Raw genomic sequence first — 22,750 nt, 5'->3', positions numbered from 1 at the left:
AGTCGGACAGAAGGAAAAACTTCCTCCTGAAAACATTTTCATCCTTCCCAAAAGTGTTTGAGTCAAATGTTACAAATATATAAATACAATAAAACACAGGGTCTTACATAAAATTAGTGATGCAGTTGTGCACTGAGCACCTTTCCAATGTTCCTTCCTCAGATGAGTCCAGCTGCTGAACACATTAACATCTGTATGTAAATGTAGCCGAGAACCAACCTGAGCACTGCTGGGAAAATACAAAGGCAACCATCAAAGTGCTGTATTATCTTATTTATTCTGAATGTTGACTTAGATCCACACCACGATTTATGAAACTATAGAACTAAAATAACAACAATCGTCTGCTTCTTTAAAATTTCTTTCATTACATCAAACCAGTGAAAACTGAAAAAAACAAAGAGCTGTTAGCATGTTTAGACCAACTTTGAGACAGAGACTGTAAAGTTCTGCACTTTAAATCCTGCCTGTGTTCCTGCAAATGATTCACACTGAAAGTATCTTAGTTTAGTATTGAGTGAGCCACAAAGCAGCCTGATAGCTTTAAAACAGGAAAAGTAAATGAAATTGACAGTTTCAGTGTAGCTGGATCTATTATTGGGGGGTCATGGCCCCCGTAACCCCGCGTGGTCCTGAGGTCAAATCCACCATCTTTGTTTCAGTGCTTCATGTTCTCCCGTGTTTGTGTGCGTCCTCTCCGGTACTCCGGCTTCCTCCCACAGTCCAAACACATGCAGTTAGTGGGGTCAGGTTAGCTGTGAGTGGTTGTGTCTCTGTGTTATTCCACCTTAATCAATGACTTCCTGTTAGCATGAAGTGCTTCTGTAGGACTGATGTCATTTTCATGGTTGGATCATTTAAATGAAGCTGGACTCAGATGCAGTAAATAAGCTGATTGATCATTAATGAATAAAGCTGGTCAAACACATCACGTGGACACATGTGATTGTGTGTTGTAGTATTGATCCCAATGCTGGTATCAGTCCTGGATCAATAACACTGGATGGATGCGTTCAGCATGGAGCCCCTGAGCTGTGTTACAGACAAACATGGAAACTGACAGGTCTGTGTCATTCACAGTCTGTAACACTTCTAAACAACAGAGGCTGACCCAAGTGCCTCAGAGCCAGGCACGCTCACATCACAGCTCTCTAAATAAGCCAGTTTCAAAATAAGAGCTGAAAGGTGTGTTTGCTTGTGTTAGCTTATTATTGTGGAGACTAACATTCAGTGATCATGTGTTCAGACTCATAATGATTACTCTCAGAAATCCTGATCTTTGTATTTACTGTGTGTTGGATCAATAACTGAGATTCATGGTATCACACAGCTGTGCTGCTGCTGATGTCAGCACATCTGGAACAATACGAGGTATCTGCTACCAGACTGAGCAGGACGTGAGACCTGTGGACTGTTTAAAGCTGTCCCTCCACAGCTCACTCAGACCTGATCCACACCTCAGTGATATTCTCTGACTTCCTCAGTAGAGACAGAAACCATTCAGATCTGGGACCATCAGCTGACTGATGATGTCACACAGACTGTGTTTTTCAGGAACAGTGATTCTGATGTGAGCCTGCTAGCTGACAGCAGACCTGATGAAAGCACATGTTCACATCTGTGAGGACAGACTGGACTCTTTGACTGCACCTTGGTTCTCCTCAGAGGTCTGTACAGGAGCATGTCCACCCCCACTGAAGATCTCAGTCACTGTGAAACATAGAAAGCTGCTTGTGTGGCCTCTGCCTCACATGTAGATACAGCTACAGGTTTCTCTGTCAGTCAGACTGAAACAGTGTCCTGATGCTGCATCATTCAGCTCTGTGCCCCAGTCAGCATCACTGGGAGCTACCAGTGTTTCTGCCCTTTTCCTGTAACACTACACTCAGCACAGGCTCAGCTGGTATCCAGTGTTGGACTTTGGCTTCAGCTGCTGTGATAGATCCTCTAACATAGATCAGCTCTGCTACATGTTGTTAGATAAGTGCAGCTGCTGTCATGTCCTGATGTTTCTCTGGCTCAGCAGCTTCTCCATCAGAGGTTCACATGGAGCTGATCCAGTATCTCCAGTAACTGTGTTCTGTGCCTCACTGGTTCATCCTTCTGTCTGTGTGACGTCAGTCAGATGTTGAAGTTAAACTCTGTAATCTTCACTGTGTCACAGAGTTCAGTGAGTCCCGTTATTCACAGTATCAATCAGATCATCAGAGAACAGCTGATCAGCAATCAGTGGTGCCAACAGCGCCTCCTGTGGTGAGAGGATGCAATAATGCAATGTAGCATTTTTCCACTCAACACTTGCAGTCATGGAAACTGTCTGTTGGATCTGTGTGACGTTGCTTTCTTGGTTAGAGTTCCTCACAAATGTCCAGATGATTCTTCTAATGAGGCGTCGACCATGTTTGCAGCTCTTTGGAAGAAAACGTCGCCCTTTGCCATCCTTACTTTTCTTTGACTTCTTCAAATGCAGCTGAACTCCAGCTGGTATTTTCTTGGACTTTGCAGCTGTTTCTGGTCATCAGTTCATTCCTGCAAACCTCTGAAGCTGAACAACAATGATGCTGCATTGCTGGCTGATCCCAAAAGGTTGATTCTGTTCATCTGGACGTTTTCAGAAACGTTTGCTCACTGATCAGGTGACTTCTTCAGTCTCAGCTGACTGCAGCTTTACAAGCTTACAAACAGCACATTTGCACAATGACTGAAAGCAGCAGCACCTGATATATATGATACTAATATAATACATATACATATATAATCCATACTAATGATGAAGGAACTGAGCTCACAGTCCATTGTTCATTCAGTGAACTACTCAGTTTATTTTGGGCCTCAGAAATGCTCACTCTGTTTGTACATCACTGTCAGCAATAGACTCATTCTGCTGTGTGGACAGGAACACATGTGACATCACTTCCTGTTTGTTTGTGACTGAAGACGTTTACAAGGAATCATTTAGACGAGTTTCAAACATCAACTGATTGAATCCATGAATCTGAAAACGTGTTTGTGAGTGAAAGAGACAGACATGTACAGACTGAACTATCTGTTCAACAGTCAGAGTGTTTCTGTAACAGGAGACACTCTTTACACTCCACTCAGCACAGGGACACTGAGGAACCAGACCAGACCATAAACCCAGGATAAAGAGTTTGAGTGAATGTGGTGTTGAAGGTGTGGAGGTGGATCAGAGTGTCAGAGGAGACTCTGTAGAAGGACAGAGTGCCAGCAGGACAGTCCACATACACTGCTGCTCTGTTAGAGACGGAGGAGGAGGAGGAGGAGATGGATGTTTTTATTTTATTGTGCCTGACATAACGAGGACCATCATCAGAGCAGCTCAGACTCCAGGACTGATCATTGTTTCCAAACACACAGTCTCTGCCTCCTTTCCTTCTGATGCTTCTGTAACTCACTGATATATAAACTCTTCCTCTCCACTCGACCTCCCAGTAACAGCGACCAGTCAGACCATTTCTACACAGCAGGTGAGGATAAAAACCATCAAATCTGTCTGGATGATCAGGATATGACTGAACCTCCTCCACACAATGTGCCTCAATGTTATTGATATTATTATTAACATTGTTATATAATAATAAAACCTTTATAATAAAACCACTAAAAACCTTTATTCTCATGGTCCAATCATGAGTGAACTCCCCGATGAAGCCTTGTGTGCTAAAACATGTCAGAGTTTTAAAGGTTAAACATGAGTTTCCAAAACGTTTTGCTGGAGAACAATGAACTATTTGACTGAGTTTCAATCATTTACAGACGAGCAAAACCAGGACAGAGAAAAAAGGACAAAACTGACTCAGTAAAAAACAAAAGAAGATCCCATGTAGATCTGTATTATGTAGAAGTTCAGCCCAGCAACCAGTTCAGTTCAACACAAGTTTAAATGATTCTATCTGAACTCTGTGGAGCCTGATCTCAAGCTTTTTGAGTCTGACACAGAAACCAGAGGATCTTTCTGTGTCTTCAGATTCACTGTGATCCAGTGATGGGAGTGATTTCAGCCCTGAGTGATCGCGCTGATGTTTGCACAGAGCAGACAATGAGGTGAATGTTTGGGCACATTGGTAACAGTGAAACAGTTTATTAGTAACGTGGGATCGTTTGTGTGCAGAGTATGAACTGAGATTCCTGAAGCTCTTGTCACACTGGTCACAGCTGTAGTTTCCTTCCATGTGTCCACGTTCATGAATGTTACGATGACCTGACTGTGAGAAGCTTCTCTCACAGTGTCTGCACTTGTGTGGTTTCGCTCCTGTGTGGACTCGTTTGTGTGTTTTAAGCTTCCATGCAGTGGTGAAGGATGACCCACACTGATCACAGAGGTGCTTTTTAACCCCACTGTGAATCAGTTCATGTTGTTTTAACTCACTTGTTGTGGTGAAGCTTCTCCCACATTCTTTGCAGTATTTCAGTTTGTCTCCAGTGTGTCTACGTTGATGTACTTTTAGGGTATTTTGCCGACTGAAAGTTTTTCCACAGAGGTCACAATGAAAGTCTTTCCCACCACCACAGTGATGACAGGGTTGAGAACTGGATCCATCTGTGTCGCTCTGCTTCTAAACAAAGACACAAAGACAGTGTAAGTCAGTCCTTCAACATTTGTATCCTGAACGTCGCCTGAAATAAAGAGCATCTCTGCAGACGTCCAACTACATTTGACTGTTTCAGTTAACACACTCAGTTTACTGGGCTGCAATAACTACAATACTACCACCATAATACTACAGTAATACTAAAATCATAACTGAAAGGAAAATCTGAATAATCACTCAGAGCTGCTTTTCCATGCAGTAGAATTGCTAACATGCTAACACAGTTTAATGAGCAGAGTTGTTCCAAACAGTCAGGCTAAAATGACAAGATAACAATATAAATACTAGGGGTGCAACGATACTCGCATCGATATTGAACCGTTCGATACAGTGCTTTTGGTTCGTACGCATATGTATCGAACAATACAAAATTTGTAATTTATTTTATCAACTTTCCGTCTGACAATGCTGTCTGTGTTGAGCGCTCAGTGAATCTGCTTTCGACTACTCCGCCTAGGCTGCACTGTCGAACGCAGATCCACTGAGCGTTCAACACAGACAGCATTGCCAGAATGAAGAGTGCAGAGCAAGCTAGCGAGACAGAAGTTAAGCTCTCCTTGCAACATGGCAAATTGAACCTCCCCCACCCTCATTCAGATCTGGCGTTTGGAAAGTAAGTGACGGAAGTGACGAGTAAGGTAAGCGACCCATGTTGTAGGTGACGTCAGACGCCGGAGAATTGGCGGAAAAAAAAAAAAAAAGCAAATGGTAGCATAGAGTTTAACAAAGGTTTTTCAAGCTTCAGTATTACCAAATATACTAATCAATTGTCATATAACTAACAACATCTGTTCTATCATCTCTAACACCCTGGAGGACAACGGGGGGTGTTTAGACGCTCTCCAAGATTACATCGACCGCTGTTTTCAAGATTTAGTAATGAAGAAGGCCCTCAGTGCATCCTCCCCGACCAAAATTGAGACGCCGTCATCGAAGAGATGTCGCCCGGCAGACTCCCCCGGTACAACATTGCCCGCCGGCAAAGACATCGTAGACATCCTGGAGTCAATCGACAAGCGATTGTCCAGTTTCAATGCGAGGCTGTCCCTGGTGGAGATTTTACACCGGGAATTTAAATCTCTGAGAGAATCCCTGGAATTCAGCCAGCAGCAGGTGGAAACGCTTGCCGCTGAAAATACCACTCTACGGGAGTTGGTCAAATCTCTCACCGATAACGTGACCCAGCTGAACATTGAAAATAAAAAAATAAAAGAGTCCGTTATCGATCTACAAGCCCGTAGCATGAGAGATAGTCTTGTGTTTTCTGGTATTCCAGAATCTGCCGGAGAGGACGCGGAGGCAACGGTGAACAGCTTCATTAAAATCCACCTGAAGCTGCCGGAGGACACCGTAAAGAACATCGACTTCCATAGAGTACATCGCTTGGGGGGCGTGAGGTCGCGGACCGGGAGACCACGGCCTATTGTGGCCAAATTCGGTCAATTCAAACAGAAGGAACAGGTGAAGAGTTGCGGCAGAGAGCTGAAAGGAACGGACTTCAGCGTGAACGACCAGTTCCCCAAAGAGATCCTGGAACGATGCAAGGTCCTGTTCCCAGTTCGACGTAGCTTCATCCAGAAAGGCTCCCGTGCTGTCATCGCCGTGGACGGACAGCTCTACCGACCCCGGCACCACACCGTGGTTATATTGACTCTCTTTCTTGGCTCTCGGTGAAGGCGGTCGCACTTTTCTCCTCTCCTCCTTCCCCTTATCTTCCCTGCTTAGCCTCTTGTGTCCTGTCTTGTCTCGCGTGCACTATTTTTCCCTCGAACAGTCTCTCACTGTCGTTCTCTAAAACCTAACAGAGAATTATGGATTTGATCAACTGGTCTCTGAATGCTATTGACACCCTCTTCTCAACGAGAAGTCTGGGCTCGGGAGAGCCCGAGTGCCCTGGAGGGACTTTCCCTGCCGGTTACACGATGGATGGGTGGCAGACCTGGAGGATCTTGTGCCTGGCGGGACTGTCTATCGAGGACGCTGAGGATATTTACCTATTCGGAACCATGATAACAGGGTTCTTGCTGATCGGAGCTGGCTTGGCCCTGACTTATCGGAGAAATAAGAGAGCGGAATCAGCTGTTCAAACCCCCCCTAAGCTGACCGCTGGAATTGAAGCGATGGGACGAGGCGCGGCCTCCCACACCGAACGCAGCATGGTTAACACCTTGGAGACGCTTACAGCTGCCGTGAAGACTCAAACTAACACCATTGAGCGTATGATGGGATACATCAGAGAGGGGCCTGCTCACAATAACACCCTTGAGCGAAAGTTGGATAACATCGCAGAACGGTTCACTGCAGCTGTGGGGTCTCAGAACCAAAAGAACGAGAACACCACGGAACAGAAGCTTGATACCATCATGGGGAGGCTCGCGGCTCTCCAACGGGAAATCGAGGCCCCAGTGTCAGAGTGCTAAATTCGCTGCTCGCATAAAGGAGAAATCAACAATATTCTACATTTGGACACCACGGCGCCAGCTGCTCAGGCCCAAGGCTGGAGCCCACCAAAACAACTCCCTGATAACGACTGTGTGATGACTATTCTTCCCATCCCATGAAGGACACCTGGATCGGCTGGAGGACTGTTTACTTAGCCTGATAGGCCGAAGGACACTGTCTCAGCTGAACTATGGACACGCACACACATACACTTACACTGATAAGCACGCACTCATCCCCCCTCCCTTCCCAACGCCTTCGATGCTTGTTTCCTGCGAGGGAACACGGCGGGTCTGCGTGCCGCGCTGGAATGGTAGCGCTGTGCGGGGCGGCTGCTGTGTTCGCTTCGGATTACCCCTCACCCCCCTCCCACCCCTGTGGCTTGTCATGTCTTCACAATGTTGTGCTGTGGACATTTATGTGCTTTTTGTGCAGAGGAGTTTTTTTGTTTCCTGTTCTCATGCTGTCCTACCATGGAATCATAGCATGAGTAGGGGTCTCTTTTTTTCCTCTTGTACTTTCCCCACTGTAGTGTATATTTCAATGTTTTTCTGATTCTACCAATCTCCGACCTGTATCCCCATGTAATGTTTGTGTTATATTAGTGCGCATGCGCCAACCAGCGTGCAGCCTGTTACAGTCGCTCCTGCTTTTCTCTTAGTTTAGCTTTTTTTTCCTTACGTATTCTTTTTTTTCCTGACTTGTATTTTCCTCCGTTTTCTATCTCTTACTCAATCATGTGGATTGAGAGAGTTTTTGTTCTTCTGGTGGCCGTGGAACTGTTACTTTTATCAAGGAACGGGACCGCGGCACATCTCCTACACGCACGGACTGTTTACTCCAGAGATCAGCTGATCGCCCTGATGCCGGCCGGCTCGCTGGCCAGGCCCGCAGAAGTACCAGCTGAAATTTGGAGGAAAACACATCGGGGATGCAGAGGTCAAGGACAGAAGAGAAGAAAAAAGGTGACGGTGAGACAGCGGAGGCTCGAAGCGAGGAGGAGGTTTAAACCGTGTCTGCCGTCTATCGTGATGGGTAATGTGCGATCGTTGGCAATTAAAATCGACGAGCTCTCAGCACTGGTACGGAGTCAGAGGGAATACCGAGAGTGTAGCCTGATGTGTTTCACCGAATCATGGATGCACCAGGACATTCCCGATGAGAATGCTTCCGTGGAAGGCTTCCACACTGTTCGGGCGGACAGGGACAGCATCGCTAGCGGTAAGCGTAAAGGAGGTGGGCTTGCTGTTTTAGTTAACAACCGGTGGTGTAACCCTGCCAACATAACAATCAAAGAAAGGATTTGTTGCCCGGACACTGAACTGTGTGCTGTTGGACTCAGGCCGTATTATTTACCCAGGGAATTCTCTCACGTCATCTTGGTGGCTGTCTATGTTCCCCCCTCTGCTAACCCCACAGCTGCATGTGACACTATCCACTCTGCCATAGCTCGGCTACAGACTCAGCACCCGAGTGCCTTTATTGTGATCTCGGGTGACTTCAACCATGTATCACTGGACAATACACTACCAACATTCAAACAATATGTGGACTGTCCCACCAGGGGAGAGAAAACTTTAGACTTACTGTATGCTAACGTCAAGGATGCATACAGCTCCTCCTCCCTCCCCCCACTTGGTAGGTCAGATCATAACCTGATTCACCTCACCCCCCGCTATGTGCCAATTGTGAGGAGGGAACCTGTGACCACCAGGACTGTCAGGAGGTGGTCAGAGGAGGCCTTAGCAGAACTACAGGGCTGTTTCGAGGTGACCGACTGGGAAACACTCTGTGAGCCTCACGCCGAGGACATCAATGGGCTTACTGAGTGTATCACAGACTACATAACTTTCTGCACCGACTCCATTGTTCCAGCTCAGACTGTTCATTGTTACCCAAATAACAAGCCGTGGGTGACTAAGGACATCAAAGCCCTCCTCAACAACAAGAAGAGGGCTTTCAGAGGGGGCAACAAAGAGGAGGTGAGGAAGATCCAGGTGTTACTAAAGGACAAGATCAGAGAGGCTAAGGACAATTACAGGAGGAAGCTGGAGTGGAAACTCCAGCAGAACAGCATGAGAGAGGTGTGGAGGGGCATGAAGACCATCACTGGATTCAGGCCAACCAACAGCAGGGGAACTGAGGGAGGTGAGAATAGAGCCAATGAGTTGAATCTGTTTTTCAATAGATTTGACACCACAGTGTCTGCTCCCACCCCCACAACCTCACCTGTAGTCAGCCTGGAATCCAGAGCCACACCACTGTGCCAGCCTCTCTCTTCACATGTTGCCTCCTGTGAGAGTCCTGACACCCCTCCCCCACCCATCACCTTCACTCAATACCAGGTTGAGATGCAAATGAGGAGACTTCACTCAGGCAAGTCTGCTGGACCAGACGGAGTGAGTCCCCTTGTCCTCAAGACCTGTGCCCCCCAGCTGTGTGGAGTCTTTCATAAACTGTTTATGCTGAGTCTGAGTCTGCAGAGGGTCCCGGTGATGTGGAAGACATCATGCCTCATCCCTGTACCAAAGACGCCTCGTCCCAGTGGCCCCCAGGATTACAGGCCCGTGGCACTGACCTCCCACATCATGAAGACCCTGGAAAGGCTCATCCTGGACCAGCTGCGACCCATAGTAAGACCACACCTGGATCCCCTTCAGTTCGCTTATCAGCCTCGTCTCGGAACTGAGGACGCCATCATCTACCTGCTCAATCGTGTCTACACCCATCTGGACCAGCCGGCGAGCACTGTGAGGGTCATGTTTTTTGACTTTTCCAGTGCTTTCAACACCATCAGGCCGACCCTCCTGGGTGATAAGTTAGCAGCGATGCAGGTGGATGCTTCTCTGGTGTCCTGGATTGTTGATTACCTGACAGGAAGACCACAATATGTACGTCTCCCACAGTGTGTGTCTGACAAGGTGATCAGCAACACAGGGGCACCACAGGGGACTGTCCTCTCCCCCTTCCTCTTCACCCTCTACACCACAGACTTCAGCCACTGCACAGAGATCTGCCATCTTCAGAAGTTCTCTGATGACTCTGCGGTGGTTGGATGCATCAGCAGGGATGATGAGACAGAGTACCGGGCTGTGGTCGACTCCTTTGTCACGTGGTGTGAGCAGAATCATCTGCAGCTCAACGTGGCAAAGACCAAGGAACTGATCGTGGACTTCAGGAAGACCAGGAAACACTTGACCCCTGTTTCAATTCAGGGGGTCAGTGTTGACATTGTGGAGGACTATAAATACCTTGGAGTACACATTGACAATAAACTGGACTGGGCTAAAAACACCACAGCACTTTACAGGAAGGGCCAGAGTCGTCTCTATTTTTTGAGGCGACTGAGGTCCTTCAACATCTGCCAGAAAATGCTGAGGATTTTCTATGAGTCTGTTGTGGCCAGTGCGATCCTCTATGCTGTTGCATGCTGGGGGAGCAGGCTGAGGGTCGCAGATGCCAACAGACTTAATAAACTAATCCGTAAGGCCAGCAATGTTGTGGGGATGGAGCTGGACTCCCTCAAGGTGGTGTCGGAGAGGCGGATGCTGTCCAAGATAAAGACAATGTTGGATAACACCTCCCACCCACTCCATGACATGCTGGTCAGTCACAGGAGCACGTTCAGTGAGAGACTGAGATTACCGAAAAGCACCACTGAACGACACAGGAAATCATTCCTGCCTGTGGCCATCTCCCTGTACAACGCATCCACTTAACACACTGTTTGCTGCTACAACTACACGTTTCTTTTCCAACTATTTATTTATGAGTGACTTATGTATGTATGTATGTATATATATGTATATATTGTACTATTCTTAGTTAGTGTATTGTCTGTCTTGTCTTAATGTTGGTTTAAAATGGAGCACTGTAACAAAAAATAATTTCCCCCAGGGATCAATAAAGTATTCTGATTCTGATTCTGATATATGTACGGTCGGGGGGGGGGGGGGGGGGGGGGGGGTCCCATTTCACTGCAGGGCAACCTGCATGTGACGAATAAAAGCTTGATTGATTGATTGATTCCAGATAAGAACCCGCTACACTCTTTTCTTATTCATTCACACTTTCTCCTCTAAAATGGGTTTAACCTAGTAATATCAGTAGGATGTCATAGCAGATATAACACCGTCACCCTCCGTCATTGCTTTAATTGGAATGTTTCTGTTTCGTTTCCTTTTTTTGTTGTCGCTCACAGTTCATGTGGTTTCTTTCTTTCTCTTGTCTTTCACTGCTGTGTTCACCTACTTCCCCACTCACCTACAAACAACACCCTCTATTTCTCCATATTTTCACACCACGATCACGCAAACACATCCGCTCAATGGCAGCACATTCACAACAGCCTCACAGCACGCACAGACTTGCAGGACACATAACACAAGCCACGCTTGTTCATATTAGTGAATATTCACACACATAGTCAGACTTATGGAGCCTCTCACCACACTTTTTCTCTCTCTCTTTCTATTTACAAACAAGGGATGTTTCCACACTCTCTCCACCTGTCTAAACGAAACACCCAGCGTACATCATTAGACATACACACACAATTATGGGCATGCTGAGGTTTGTCACATGGAATGTAAATGGAGCTGGCACCAGAGGAAAGAGGTTAAAGATATTTAACCAGCTTAAAAAACTACAGGCAGATGTTGTTTTATTACAAGAAACTCACAGACCTGTCACAGGTTTAAACGAACTTAAAACACCTGAGTTTCCTAACGTGTTTGCAGCCTGTTATAATTCTAGACAACGGGGAGTAGCAATTTTAATACATAAAAATGTTAATTTTACAGTACTCGATACAGTTATAGATCCAGAGGGTAGATTTCTAATTATTAAACTATCAATATTGAACAAAAAACTATGTATTGTAAGTATATATGGTCCAAATGTTGATGAACCCTCATTCTTCCACGGATTTTTTAGTACACTCTCTGAACACCTCGATTGCGCACTCATTCTTGGCGGTGACCTCAACCTTGGACTAAATGAAGAAATGGATAGGCTCAACACAACAGGAACTCAGCGCAATTGGCAATCCACAAATATAATCAAACAGTATATGAGCGACTTTGGCCTTCGCGATGCATGGCGCTCCCTTCCCCCCAACAGTAAGGAATATACTTTTTTCTTGCATGTTCATCACTCTTACTCTCGTCTGGATTATTTTTTGGTCAGCAGCTCACTGCTGAGAAACATTTCAGACACTGAGATTCATCCTATAGCTGTCAGCGATCATGCTTCTGTATCTTTAACACTAATGCACAAGAATAATACTACGCCAAGTAAAAACTGGTGATTTAATACATCACTGCTTAAAGATGAAGACTTTATTAAATATTTTAAAAAGGAATGGACTTCATATTTAGACTTTAATGACACTCCCGGAATATCTGCTTCTGTTCTATGGGAAGCAGGGAAAGCTGTGATGAGAGGTAAAATAATTTCTTTCTCATCACACAAAAAGAAAGAAGAAAACAAATATATTCAGGAATTAGAAAAAACCATCAAATCACTAGAAGAAGCCTACGCGTGCGACCAAGATCAGGAAACATTGAACAAAATACGCAAGACAAAACTAGAATTAAATGAAACTATTAATAAAAAAAAAACAAAACACAATTCCTTATACAAAGACTTCGCTTGCAGAATTTTGAACACAGTAACAAATCAGGTCGATTTCTAGCTAACCAGTTAAAAATAAAGAAAGAAAAAAACAACTATATGTGCTGCTAAAGATTTATCGGGGAACACAATATATGACCCTGGAAGAATAAACAACATTTTTAGGGATTTCTATGAAACTTTATACTCACCACAAATAAACCCATCTAAAAATGAAATTGACCTGTTTCTTGACAACTTTACTCTTCCAAAATTACTAGACAGTCAAGCAATGGAACTGGATTCGCCACTGACGCCAAGTGAATTCCAGGAAGCCCTGATAAGTATGCCCAATAATAAGGCTCCAGGTCCAGACGGCTTCCCTGCAGAATTCTACAAAGAATTCTGGACAATTCTGGCACCAGTATTCCACGGAATGTTGCAGGAAATCGAGGAAAATGGCAGACTACCACCAAACATGAATTCTGCCAACATTAGTCTCCTGCTAAAACCAGGCAAAGACCCTTTATTTCCCTCAAGCTATCGTCCAATTTCTCTTTTAAATGTAGACCTTAAAATAATCTGCAAAGCTCTCTCAAAGAGATTAGAGAAAATAACCCCCCTCTTAATTCATCCTGACCAAACTGGTTTCATAAAAGGTCGGCACTCCTCAACAAACACTCGTAGATTACTTAATTTAATAGACTACTCATACAATAAAAACATCGAAACCATAATATTATCTCTAGATGCAGAAAAAGCATTTGACAGAGTTAACTGGAAATTTTTATTCGCAACTTTACACAAATTTGGTTTTGGAAACTCTTTCATAAACTGGATAAGAATATTATACAATTCCCCAACAGCTCGTATCAGAACAAATGACCAGACATCCTCCAGCTTCTGTCTCCTGAGGGGCACCAGACAGGGATGCCCACTCTCTCCTTCACTTTTTGCAATTTTTATCGAACCTCTAGCAGCAGCATTTAGACAGGCTACAACAATTAAGGGCATAAAATGTAAGAACATAGAACATAAAATCAGTCTCTATGCGGATGATGTGTTGCTTTTTCTGCAAAACACACAAACCAACCTCTCTGAGGTAATTACTCTAATAAACTGGTTTTCAAGAGTTTCAGATTATTCAATTAACTGGCCAAAATCTACAGTTCTCCCCATTAACTGCTCCTTCCATAATACTTCCTCTGCCCCACTGCAATCCGGAACTATTAAATATTTAGGTATTAATGTTTCTCCTAAGCTTTCAGACTTAACTAAATTAAACCACATCCCACTTCTAAAGAAAGTAGAAGGCGATCTGACTAGATGGAAATCTTTACCCATATCACTCATGGGAAGGGTCGCCACTATAAAAATGATGATCTTGCCAAAAATAAATTACTTATTTTTGATGATCCCTAACAAACCATCACAAGATTGGTTCAGATCTCTGGATTCATATATTTCCAAATTCCTTTGGAAAGATAAACCCCCGCATATCAGCTTAAAAATGCTACAAAAAAAAGGGATAGAGGAGGATTAGAACTGCCTAATTTTCACCAATACTTCTTAGCCAACAGGCTTCAGTTCATCTCGGAATTGTTAAAACATACCTTCTTAGATGAGCCCTGGCTAGATGTTGAACAGGCACTATGCAAGGATCTAGAGATTTCAGACCTACCATTTATTAGCTCAAACATCAAAAGACATGAATGCTTTAAAAGTATCAACATCAGCTTTTCTCTGACAGCATGGTGGGAGTTTCTAAAAATAACGAAGTCTTCATTAATCCCATGCAAACGTACACCTATCTGGAATAACCCTGACATATTACAAAACAATAATATGATTAATTTCCCAGAATGGAGTTGTAAAGGAATTAAACACTTAGAACATACATTAGAGGGAACAGAATTTATTCCATTTGACAGACTAGTTGCACAATATGGGATCAACAAGAAAAGATTTTTAGAATATCAACAAATTAAATCCATAATAAAAAAGAAATTTAACCTCAGTCAAGTTGAATTACAAACACCACCAAGTGCAGCACATTTCCTTACTCTTAAATCCCCCAAATTATTATCTAAAATATACAGAACACTTTCTAAATTAGATGAATCAATATCACTTCCTATTGCAAAGTGGGAAGCAGATTTATCAGTCAGTTTAGACCAAAACTTCTGGTCTCAGGTATGCTTAAAAACCTTTAAATTGATTAAAAATCCCAGTCTGCAATTAATACAATACAAAATACTACATAGAGTGCAGTATACAGGTCATCGGATGTTCAAGATAGGCTTTACATCTTCCAACAACTGCTCACACTGTCAAGGCAATACACCAGACAATTACATTCACGCTCTTTGGTTCTGTCCACCAGTGCAGAAGTTTTGGCGCGAGATATGTGAAGACTTATCAAAATGTCTGAAATGTAACATTCCAACTTCCCCCTTAGTGTGTTTGTTGGGCAGCTTAGATAATGTCACTTCAGAAAAGAATATAGCCCATATGGTTTTCACTGCCCTATGCATAGCCAAGAAAACTGTCCTCATGAACTGGAAAAATAAAAACAATCTTAATTCTAACCAATATAGAAATTATCTATTAGATTACATTAGTCTTGATACAGCCTCGGCCACCACATCAGATCAATTGCTCTGGGCTCCTTTGATCAGCTCCATCACCTAGTGGGGGTGGGGGGGGTCATAGTTAGGTCCCGCCTTCACTGTTGTGATTGGTGTGGGGGTAGGGACAGGCTTAGGGCGTCGGGGGGTTCCCCGGAGGCATCTTCCTTGGGGGGCTCAACCCGGGGTAGCGGTCATGTCCGGTTGGGGGCTCTTCTGGCTCTCAGGTGACTGTTTCCTCGTGGCTGCGTGCAGCGGGGCTAAGGGAGGGTCTTTGCTGACGGACGTGGGTTACTGACCTGGTAGCCTGGCTGCCCCTGGGTGGGTCCGGGATGGGCGTGAGGTTCTGGGGGCGCTCCGTCTCTGGGCTGGGGCCCTGGCCGGGCCTCGGGGCCTTGGATCCTGGTTGGTGTGTTGCCGGGGTTGAGGGCGGGTGGGTGCATGGGGGCCCATCCCTGGCGCAGGGTGCCGCTGGTGCGTCGAGCCACCTGGGGGGCTCTTCAACTGGTGGGGGAGATTGTCACACCTTGCAGGAGCTTTCCTCTCCTCAGGAACTCTCTGCAGGAGGGGGAGATACAGGAGAGGTGGAGGAAGATCTCAGCCTGGGTGTCTATTGTCTCATGTAGTCTGGAAGATGAGTGGATGGTGGGGTGGGTGCAGTTTTCTCTGTGGTGGGGTTGGGTGGACTGTCCCGGGGCTGGGGGGCGCTGCTGCGCTGGGTCCCGGTCTGGATGGGCCTGGGCCCCGTTTCCCTGGCGGGTCGCGGAGTATGGGAGTGCCTACTGGGGTCAGCGGGGGAGCTGGCCCCGCGTAGGGGTCACCTGCCCCTCCCTTCCTTCGCTCCCCATCTCCAGCTGCCTCCCTCTTCCCGCTCCACCACAACCACCCACACATGCAGGGCCTTGGAGTAGGGGTATGTCACCAGGGTGCAGAGGAGGCTACCCCCCACCCCTCTGTCCCCTTCTGGCTGCCTCTGCCTCAATTTTATCCCACATCTTAGACAATCACATTACTCACACTCTCATTACACATACATATAGGATCTTGGGGGTGGGCACGATACACGGAGTCTAAATTACCATCAGGGTTGTACACCTCACCCCTGGCGTCGTTGCCCACCTCTCAATTTTAAATACACGTGCGACATTGAGGGCTAGCAGGAGGGACTATGCGCTTACCTGCTGCTCTCTGGCAGGTAGCTCCATGCCCTCCTGGGTTTTAAATGCACCTTAGAACACACATGCATCAACACTACAAAGATGCGGGTGGAGGGAGGCTTGGAGTCTTCTCTCACCCCCATTCTCTGCGGCCTGCTGGAGCGGGGGGGCTAGGAGGAGTTGGCCGTCCGACTGCAGTCTGGAGTGTGGGGCCTCCCTGCTGCTGCGGAGTCGGGGCGGTCTGCCTCTCCCCACCACAGGGAAAAGGGTAACACCACCTGGGTCTGGGTGCAGTTCCCCCCTCCAGGGGCAAGGGTACCTAGACCTGGTTCGTAGAGTACGCTTGGGGAGTGTGTACAGCGTCTCTTTATGTCCCAACCACATTGGTTGAGTGTGGAGTAAGTGCATATGAGAGCATGAGGGTGGGAATGGATGTTTGTGTCTGTGTGTTCCTGTATGTCTGTGTCTATATGTCAGGTTGGGTATCAGACGCCACATCTCTGGGGACATCTCAGGCCCTCCAAGGTTTGGAGGCCTATCTCCACCACCACCATTTCCCCTGCCGGTGGCGGACTCCCTCAGGTGTCGGTGCGTTGGTGGTTCTTTGTGTTTGGGGGTGGGCATCCGGGTACACACCGGCTCACTCCTTGGCGGCCGCTTATCGGGGCCTGGAGCCTGGGGCTCGCTCGGGCCACTTCGAAGGTGGGGTGCCCCCGGCCTCTCAGCCTGGGGCTCGGTCACTCAGGCACGGCTGGCTGCCGGCGGAGCTCACGGGCGCGTCACTGCAACTCCCCCTGGCTTCTGCTCCGCGGCTGCTGAGTGAGCCCTCATCTGGGACTCTCCTCAGCTCTTACTGGGACAGTGGCGCGGCTGCCCCTCTGTTGGTCTTCCTTGGTCTCTTGTGCTCTGGGAGCCTCTGGATGTCTGGAGGTTTGATCTCCTCCATACCGGCTTCATACCCTGGAGGACAGGGCTGTGGCTCCCCACACTCCCTAGCAGATCGTTACATGGAGAAACCTTTGGAATGCAAGCATGCTGATCCACACAGGTATGCACACAGGTGTACACACGGATATTCACAGACGCGGACTACAGCTTTCTTGGCTGCTGCCTCAAAGCACATTGTGCGCTGTTTATCTTGCGTGCTGCACAATATCGTTTATTATTTAGTAACTATTGATATCTATGGCTAGCTAGTTTATTGTGATTGTGCTGTTTTTTTTATTATATTGCTCTTTGTTGTTTGCTTTCTCTTCTGTTTTTTTCCCTCCATACAGGTGACCCAGGTGTTTTATTTGTTTGTGTTTTTTTTTTCTTTCTTCCACCCCTTCTCACCGTCTCTTCTCCCCTTTGGTTTTCTTTCTCTCCCTCTCTTTCTTTCATTCTTTCTCCCTGTCCTATCCCCCAGTCATGTCTGTCCCATTTGTAGCAACTGAAAATAAAATAAATTCATATTTATAATAGAGATGGACCGATCCGATATTACGTATCGGTATCGGTCCGATACTGACCTAAATTACTGGATCGGATATCGGAGAAAAATAAAAAAATGTAATCCGATCCATTAAATATCACGAAAGCACCTCACAAAACTTGCAACACGCCGTAACTCGCCTCAGAACGTTAGCACGTCGGAGCAGTATGCATCACGTGATAGAGCGGCTGTGGCATGCGGGACCGTCGGTGGTCTGGATAGCATGTGGAGCTTCGCTAGCAACCTGGCATTTCATCTCCGACAAAGTTATCCCCGAGAGAAGTGAAGCAAGTGTGTAAGTCCATCTCTGAATGTTTGTAAAGCTTTCCCAAGTTAAGCTTAACAAGCGACTGCCTCTCGCTCTCCGGCTGCTACTTCAATCGTGAAACTGCTCAATGATCAGCTGATCGGCTTTTCTGTCGCGAGTCCGTCTCTCTTGTTTGTTTTTGGCCCACTTTGCACCAGAAAGAGGAAACCAGCGGCTGAACAACAGCAGCACGTTTAAGCTTGATAAGCTGTTGTTACAATTTATTTAATATTACTTTCTACACCAGGATCTTTTTCTATGTAGCTGACGGCTGGTAACTGTGCAGGGGCGAATCTAGCAAAGTTTAACCAGGGGGGCATTAACTGGGAAAAGGGGGCACAAAGACATACTTTTCTTTCTTATTCTCATTTAAAATGTCTAGCTTTTAATAAATAATTATCTGACACCCAAAGTTTTAATTTGATGTAAAATGAATAGAAGTCAATTACTGTATATAGTGACTATTAAGTCTAATATATATACCCTAGTAAGCTATAGTACTTTTTCCTTTGGGAAGGTACCATCTGTGCAGTCTGCAATTTTGTTGAAGAAAGATGTTGAATCTATTTAATATTTCTTGAAAAATAATTGATTTCTGTGCATTTTTTTTTCACACTGCATCAAATTAAGGTTGATTACGTCGATTAAGCATCATGGGGTGGCGCGTGAGGGGTGGTTACCTATTTTTTATTTATTTATTTTTGTTGTTGCTGGGAGTTGGAACCCTATTAGTTAGGTTGCTTAATATTTACGCTAAGTACTCTTTAAAATACCAGAATAGGGAGGATGGTGTAGGTTTAAGTTTATTAAACCTCCAACTTGTTTTATTCCATACGTTATCCATCTGTGCTTGGTGCCAAGGCTGAGATAAACGAGGAGTTATCTCATAAAGAGGAACAAACAGTACTCCAAGAACAGACAAAGCCCAGCAGAAACCTTGAGGAGGAGCTCCATTTGCCCCCACCCGGGAAGAGCCTCAGAAAGGCAAGAAAAGGGGTCCCTATTTGCCTCCAACTCTCTCAACAACACCAACGACCAGGACAAGGGACCACAACCTTCCCCAGTCCCCCAAACCCCTGACAGGCCATCACCCTCCTCCCCCTCCCTTTCTCCCTCCCCCCCACATCTGAAATTCACTGAGGAGATGATGGAGCGGGTCAATGCTGGGCTCAGATCTACCCCCCGTCCCAATCCCTTTTTGTCCCCCATAAACCCCCCACCAGAGCGGCCAAAGGTTCGCCATCGAGCCCCACCCTCAACAGAGCAATCGAAGTCACATTGCCCAGCCTCGCCCCCCTTAGTTCCTCTTTACCACCTTCATGCTCTGTCTCCGCAGTCTGATGTGTGATGTGTGAAGGGTCCGGGCTATGAGGATTATGGCAGTGGTGACTTTTCCCAGGAGAAGCTGGGACCCTGTTTACTAGAAGGTTTTAAAATCTCTGTACTTTTAGGTGACAGAAGGAGACATGTGGCCTGGTCAAAACACAGAGAGCTGCACTCTAAAAGATCTTTAAACATAGTAAACATACCTTGTGTGCCACAGACTGCTCCCAAACACGAGGGGACAAGTAATGCCTCTAAAACACTTAAGTTGGCTTTATTAAACGTTAGATCTTTAGCTGGGAAAACATTTTTAATTAATGATTTAATCACTGAGCACAGCCTTGATTTTATGTTTTTAACTGAAACTTGGTTGGACCAAAGTAACAGTGGAGCTGTTCTCATCGAGACGACCCCTCCTAACTACAGTTTTATCAGTGAGGCCAGGGTGAGCAGGAGAGGAGGAGGGGTTGCTGTCTTATTTAATGAATCATTTCAATGTAAGCAGCTATCTCCTGGAAGTTTTCAGTCTTTTGAATATGTGGCTTTACAGCTGAAGGCCCCATCCAAAGTTGTGTTTCTTAATGTTTACAGGCCTCCCAAATACTGCACAGACTTTTTTAATGACCTCAGTGAACTGCTGTCTGTGATCTGTGTTGATTTTGACTGTGTAATTATTGTTGGGGATTTTAACATTCATGTGGACAACCCTCAGGACAAAGGGACTAAAGACCTGAGTAACACTCTGGGCAACTTTGGGCTGACTCAGCATGTAACAGAGGCCACACATAATAGAGGACACACTCTTGACCTACTGATCTCCAAAGGCCTGAGCATTTCAAAGGTTACTGTGTCTGATGTGGGCCTGTCTGATCATTACTGTGTTTTCTTTGAAAGTAAAATCTCAGCCCACACAAATATATCAACAACAGTGATCACAAAACGGTGTATAACTGAACACAGTAGTGCAATTTTTAACCAGGTCTTCCCATTAACACCTGACCTGTCCAGAGGGTCAGTCAATGAGCTCGTCAATAGCTTCAATGCTAACATGTTAAATGTAATGGACACCATTGCTCCCATTAAGGTGAAGGTTATCTCTGGAAGGAAAAAGTCTCCATGGAGAAACTCCACACTGGTGAAAAATGAAAAAAGAGAGTGTAGGAAAGCTGAGCGCAGATGGAGAAAAACAAACCTCCAGGTTCATTATGACATTTATAAAGAGAAACTTCACAATTATAATTTACAACTGAGGAGTGCAAGGAGGTCCTACTTCTCTGACATCATCACTAAAAACAGCCATAATGCTCGGGTCTTATTTTCTACAGTTGACAGGCTAACAAACCCTCCTGTGCCAGTGGCAGCTGAACTTCATTCGACCATGGCCTGCAATGACTTTGCCAAATTCTTCACAGAAAAAATCCAAAAAATTAGACAAGCAATTGGTACATCAACAGCAGATCCAGGATATGTACTGTGTCCACCAAAAAACTGTTTAAACACCATGAAACAGTTTCAACCTATTAACAGCAAAGACCTGAGGACATCTTAGGTCAACTGAACTCCTCCTCCTGCTGTTTAGATGTCCTGCCAACAAGTTTTTTCAAAAAGGTCTCAAAGACTTTAGAGTCAGACCTGTTACAGATCGTCAACTTTTCTTTATTATCTGGTGTGTTTCCAGAATCACTAAAAACTGCTGTAATCAAACCTATACTGAAAAAGGACAATCTTGACAAGACACAAATGAACAACTACAGGCCGATCTCAAATCTCCCATTTTTAAGTAAGATCATTGAAAAAGCAGTTTCTCAACAGCTCAATTACTTCTTAAAACAGAATAATTGCTACGATGCCTTCCAGTCAGGTTTTAGACAGAACCACAGCACTGAAACCGCTCTGACCAAAGTGTTTAATGACATATGTCTGAATACAGACAGTGGAAAAATGTCAGTCCTAGTTTTACTGGATCTCAGTGCAGCATTTGATACAGTTGACCACAACATATTACTCAAACGACTGGAGAACTGGACAGGTCTTTCAGGAACTGTACTAAACTGGTTCAAAACATACGTAGAAAACAGGAAATACTTTGTATCAATAGGTAACTTCACATCTGAGCAGACAAGTATCACATGTGGAGTTCCCCAAGGTTCCATCTTGGGACCCCTTCTGTTTAACATTTACATGCTCCCACTGGCACAGATTATAAACAACAACAAAATAAACTATCACAGCTATGCAGATGACACACAAATATATATCACAATGTCACCAGGAGACCAAGGCCCTGTGCATGCTCTTGGTAAATGCATTGAGGAAATCAATGACTGGTTGTGCCACAATTTTCTCCAGCTAAACAAAAACAAAACTGAGGTAATAGTCTTTGGCGCCAAAGAAAAACGATTACAGGTCACCAGAGAACTTCAATCTATACATCTAAAAACCACAAACCAGGCGAGAAATTTGGGTGTAGTGATGGATGCAGACCTAAACTTAGAAAAACACATTAAGACAATAACAAAGTCAGCTTACTATCACCTCAAGAATATTTCAAGGATAAAAGATCTGATGTCTCAACAGGACCTGGAAAAACTAGTCCATGCATTCATCTTTAGTAGGCTTGATTACTGTAACAGCATCTTTACAGGTCTACCTAAAAAAATCAGTCAGACAACTACAGCTCATTCAGAACTCTGCTGCTCGAGTCCTCACTAAGACCAAAAAAGTGGACCACATCAGTCCAGCTCTGAGGTCTTTACACTGGCTGCCTGTCCGTCAGAGGATAGACTTTAAAGTTCTGATGCTGGTCTATAAAGCTCTGAATGGTTTAGGACCAAAATACATCAGTGACCTCCTGACCCAGTATGAGCCTTCCAGATCCCTCAGGTCATCTGGATCCGGTCTTTTATCAGTTCCCAGAGTCAGAACCAGACACGGAGAAGCTGCATTCAGCTTTTATGCTCCTTATATCTGGAACAAACTCCCAGAAAGCCTCAGATCAGCTGAAACACTCAGTTTATTTAAATCCAGGTTGAAGACTCACCTGTTCTCAGCTGCATTTGAATAAAGCACCAAATCCACACTTTAAGCTTAAATTTCAAAACTTACATTTAACTACTGATTTTATCTACTGTTCTGATTTTATCTGTTTTGATTTTATATACTGTTTTGTTTGTTTGTTTGTTAATTAGTTAGTT

The 22,750-nt window shown here is 45.2% G+C and overlaps 1 protein-coding gene across 4 annotated transcripts in view; it reads right to left on the bottom strand.

Moving 5' to 3' along the window:
- LOC309702256 (uncharacterized protein) overlaps positions 1–22,750 on the bottom strand; it is a 45,914-nt gene that overhangs the window by 2,566 nt on the left and 20,598 nt on the right. For 2 of the 4 annotated variants that reach the window (XM_082526818.1, XM_082526819.1), the window contains exon 4: positions 2,638–4,577. In XM_082526818.1, coding sequence (XP_082382944.1) covers positions 3,885–4,577 — 693 coding nt within the window. In that variant the 3' untranslated portion in view covers positions 2,638–3,884. Of the gene's footprint in view, positions 1–2,637; positions 4,578–14,760; positions 15,854–22,750 lie in introns of those variants that run through there. The other 2 variants (XM_082526821.1, XM_082526820.1) reach the window with 2 other exon arrangements.

Source organism: Aulonocara stuartgranti (assembly GCF_965226115.1).
Source record: "Aulonocara stuartgranti genome assembly, chromosome: 3".
NCBI classification, from domain to species: domain Eukaryota; kingdom Metazoa; phylum Chordata; class Actinopteri; order Cichliformes; family Cichlidae; genus Aulonocara; species Aulonocara stuartgranti.
The sequence above is the reverse complement of the archived record's forward strand: the minus strand, read 5'-3'. Positions and strand labels throughout refer to the sequence as shown.